At 34.5% G+C, this 4,866-nt stretch overlaps 1 protein-coding gene across 1 annotated transcript in view; it reads left to right on the top strand.

Annotated features, from left to right (window-relative positions):
* The window catches only part of LOC111089719, a 120,962-nt gene that overhangs the window by 86,946 nt on the left and 29,150 nt on the right, over nt 1-4,866 (top strand). Inside the window, exon 12 of the mRNA XM_022402698.1 lies at nt 1,894-2,187. Within this exon, the coding sequence (XP_022258406.1) occupies nt 1,894-2,187 (294 nt within the window). The remainder of the gene's footprint in view (nt 1-1,893; nt 2,188-4,866) is intronic.

Below are 4,866 nucleotides of genomic sequence, written 5' to 3'. Positions count from 1 at the left end.
ATCTAAACAAACGTTGATATTAAAATAAATATATAATAACAAATTCGTTACAACTTACAATCATTTTCCTACAACAAATTAATTAAAGGTGAAAGAAGCTAAATAATGGCACCACTCACAACTAGCAGAAAACCAGTGTTCGATTCTTGGTCGTTTTTCTTGACAGTCGTAACGTTTCGTTCTAAATCACTATCACCAAGTAGTAATTTTTTACGTTTTTATACATACATTTCCCTCAATAAACTTTGCTGTAAACAATAGAGCCTTTTAACTCTGTTACTCATGCAAAGGTAATAACAAATGCACTTTTACGTTGAATTACCTATAACGGTGGAGATCCTCTGAAAAACCTCAACTACAGCTTTAATAATTGTCTGAACACGTGACAATTTCACATTCTAGTGTTTAAATTGTTCTTGATTAACATGAATACTGTGGGTTGAGTACGTTAGCTTAAAACGATTTTGAATAGATAAATCAATATGTCACATGACAACTATAGCCAATATAAAGTCGCGGTAGAATGACATCTCAGAACTACATTTTGACATTGTTTGGCGTTATGTAGATTGTGTGACGCCACTGAAAATGTGTCGCTTTTTGGAACGATTTATAACAACCCTTTCCGACACGAAATACTCACAAACTTAGCTCATAAAGATGCGTTTATATTGAGGCTTTACAATTTCTAAGACGGTATCCCTTGTACTTGATGGCATTGGGTAACAAAAGAACATGGATTAAGTTGTAGAATCGGAACCATAGTTACCCAGTCTTCATTTGGGTACCCTCGCTCTTGGCAATATTTTCGGCTGTAATCCCAACAATACCCAACGTAGGAGATCTAGTTTAGTCAAATACTAAGGTAACAATAATAATGGTAATTTGTTTTCACACGAAAAAAAGTGTTTTAATTTGAATGTAGACACGAAGTTGTCAAAGAAACTGTGAATAACACTTCCAGCTCCTTTCAATTATAAGTTTTTGGTTTATTTAACTTCTCATTATTTACTCTTAACTATGCTGTGTCTTTATTCTCCCTGTTCTGTCATCGGATTAATCAAGAAGATCAACTTACTGGTATAAAAAAGACATTTTATTAACAATAAAGTATTTACATTTTTCACAATCAAGAAAAATAAAAAGGCGAAAATAACTAGATCAGTTAAGCAAGGCTACAATATCAAACCAATGTATACACACACACACACACACACACACACAAGTTAAACCTTAACAATCGTAACATTTCAAGCAAACCCGTAGAACCAGTTAGGAAGCACTAAACGTATTCAGTGTTGAATGCCAGTAACCAGTTGGTTGAACAATGATGGTAGCACAACAGTTCCTTATCAAACAAAGTTCCCCTATCAACTGACTAAAGTTGATGGAAACCAGAATAGTACTTGTAATGTGTTTGAGATATTTTCTGAATAGTTCATTTACAAGATGGCTGTACTATAGATCAGGGGTTCTCAAACTTTCTCAGAACAAGGTCCCCAGACCATTCCACATCCTAACGAGGTCCAAATCGAGTGGATTTATAGATACCGAGTACCTTAATAGTATTTTGTGTATTTGCTATACAACATTCTCCTGCACCACCAGTTTGGGAACCCCTGCTTTAGATAGCAAAACTACAACAGTAATATCACGAGTGTTAACTGCACTTACATTTAACTAGTGTATAAATAGAAAATAGAACAGTTTTTGATAAAGTCAATACTTGTCACTATTTATCATGTACTTTAAAAAATAATGTTTTGTCTCGTTTTACTCTCCCGTCCAGCAACCTCTATAAAGTTGTTCTTTGTGGGGCTTTAATTGATTTTCTCTGTATCTCTATGTTAAAAACTAGGTATATCTAGGCTAAGTATAAGTTTTCTTTTCTAGATAACGTGTCTTCGGCAGAACAATGTGACAGCGAAATATTTCACCTTTTCAACAATCAATGCTACTTTGTAGCCTCGTACCCAAAAGTCACTTGGGTTACTGCTCGACAGATTTGTGTAGAGTCTGGGGCTAAGCTAGCTTCCTTCAGTTCTACAGAAGAAAAGCTGTTTGTGAATTCTCTCATTCTTTCAACCGAAGCTTTTTCGTCGGGTGTGCTGTACTGGATAGGCGGAACTAAAGAGGAAGGTACTAGGAACTGGAACTGGGTTGATGAACAGCAGGTCGGTCAATCAGGTGAGAGAAGGGGAAAAAAATATATTTATAGTACTTCTTGTTTTTTAATAAATATATCTTTTGATAGAATTGTGGTCAAACTGACCACTCAAATGCAAGTAAATGATTAGGTAGTAGTTTGATATGTTTTATAACTCTGGGTAGATAGAGTTCCAAAGAATACATTCTTAACTTGATGATGACCTGAGGAGGCTAAGCGTTGTTACTTGTTTTATGTTTATAAATAAAGGTTTTTAATGCCCAAATCTGCCGGCTCTAATATATATGTATATATATATATATATATACTTAAAGTGGATTCGTTGTCACCATGAATTACTTCGTGTTTTATGTCTTTGCAAAATATTCTGTGATTGCATTCACCCTAAGCCCTTTTAAATAAGATAACGCATTGATTATAAATGTCCAAATAAATTCTCAATAATTCAAGAAATTTTGAAGAGAATTCTCTTCTTTAAAAAGGAACAAAAGCCTTTTGTTCTTCAAAATAGAATTCTCTGAGACTAGCCGCGACCCGCAAAACATTTGCGGTAGTTTCATGCCCATTACTTGAATTTTCCTTATTCTATCATTTTCACGCACGCCGTTTAAGCTACGCTTTCTTGCAGACATTGTGTGTTAGGTTTATAAATCCTGGTCTATTTGAAAACGAGGGAATTCTCAATAGCTGCTGCACTTGAAATTCTTTTAGACAAGATTAAAGTAAATTAATCTGAGACCTTTTTATTAGCTATATTATTATGCGCCAGCAATACCAAGTGTGAGACGAGTGTATATTCGATTTAATTTTATTACTCATCAGAATCGCTACCAGCCTACCCTCAAATTGAAATTCTTTTAGGCACGATTAGAGTAAATTAATCTATGATACCTTGAGGGTTGTCAAATACATCAATCAAAAGGGGTTTGACCTCCCGACTCCAAAACTGTAATTAGATCTCAAATCAATCAAGAGATGGCGGAACTGTGAGCTAAAAGTTTGTACTCGAAAAAAAAAAAATTACAAACTCGGAGCCATTCTATGAGCTAAAAAATTTACGCTGTCAGATAAACAATTTCACGTAGGCTTAACTTTATTTCATAAAACTAAACATACAGTAAACAATAAAGTATAATAATGGTATTTATAATTATGTACAGATTATGAAACAGTTATGAGAGTTCAGTGGATGACACGGTTTTACGAGTTGAAACAAAGAAACTCACAAAATAGAAGAATAAAACCTGTACTAAAGAAAATAGTAGCTAAAAGGTGTTTATAGCAGTTTATAAAACGAGCCGACTTTAAATTTACGCAAAGTACAGTAAATATAAAGTTATAATGAAGCTAAACTTATCTGAGTATGCAGAAACGTCTGAATACATGTTCACAAAGTGATAAGAATATGGCTTTGAACGAACTGCGTATTGTAAACCTCAATAACTGAAGAAAGCTCATAGCATTTGTATTTAGTGTAATTGTATTTTTTTAGGAAACTAAATGCGGTTTAAGTGTTGTGTGAACTACTTTGCAAATAAAAAAACAACAGGTCGTCACGTGATGACAACGATATTGTGCCATCGTGTACCATACTCGTTGTATTTATGACACTGACTAAGTAAAAGACAGGTAAAGTGAATGGAAAAGTCATTATACAATCTGAACTCCTCGGACAAAGGCCTTTCAATCGATATGACATTTGTAACGTTTGATCTAGAAATTTGCGAGAAAAGTCCCGAACAGACAAACACAAGAGTATTATTTATACGTTAATCAAATACAACACGTATTTTGTTGAACTTTGGGCATGATGGTGGGTAAAACAAAATAGGATCGCAACCCTATTATTCGGACCAGACCTATACTTTACAGAACCAACCAGAATCTTTAAAACATATTGTGGTATTTTTTCCTCTCGAAAACAGTGTTAATAACTTTCTTTATAGTAACGCCATGGAATCTAGATTAATAGTTTCTTGTCACTACCCGGATGCACTCGGTATAGCCATATCAAGCATCATTATTTACGCTAATTGCTTAAGTTAATATCACGTGACACTAAACGCTCTTTAATTGGGATGATTTCATAAAATTTAGCAAATTTGTGCTGAAAAGTTGGCAATGAATAATGAATAATAACCGTTCACCCGTATTATCCTTTTGAAAACTTGAACTAGAAACTGCTAATCTAGTTTGCTTGGTCTAACCAATACTCGTGTATCTGCACGTCATTTCACCCAATAGTTTTGCCACTCTAAATCAGCAGTCTTTAATTCGAATTACAAAGAAAATAAAAACGGTCTACCTTTACTCTTGGGTGAAGCTGTAGTTAAAATTTCAGAACGATAGCTTCTCGTGACTTTTTGCGTAGGCTTGCACAAAAGTATGATCATAATTGAGTGTTTTTTGTTGAATAACTTTGCACGTGTGGCTCATATTTAGACCAAATTTGACGCCTAATTGTAAGTTGTAAAGATCTATCAGTTTATCAAATCTGAAAAAAAAATACTTGAAAGTTAATTATGTTTTACTATAAAATAAATTTTTCGTACTTTTGGTTTGTGGGCCCTGGCATGGCCAGGTGGTTAAGGCACTCGACTCGCAATCTGAGGGTCGCGGGTTCGAATCCCTGTCACACCAAACATGCTCGCCCTTTCAGCCGTGGGGGCGTTATAATGTGACGGTCAATCCCACTATTC

Source organism: Limulus polyphemus, unplaced genomic scaffold (assembly GCF_000517525.1).
Source record: "Limulus polyphemus unplaced genomic scaffold, Limulus_polyphemus-2.1.2 Scaffold127, whole genome shotgun sequence".
NCBI classification, from domain to species: Eukaryota; Metazoa; Arthropoda; class Merostomata; order Xiphosura; family Limulidae; genus Limulus; species Limulus polyphemus.
The sequence above is the reverse complement of the archived record's forward strand: the minus strand, read 5'-3'. Positions and strand labels throughout refer to the sequence as shown.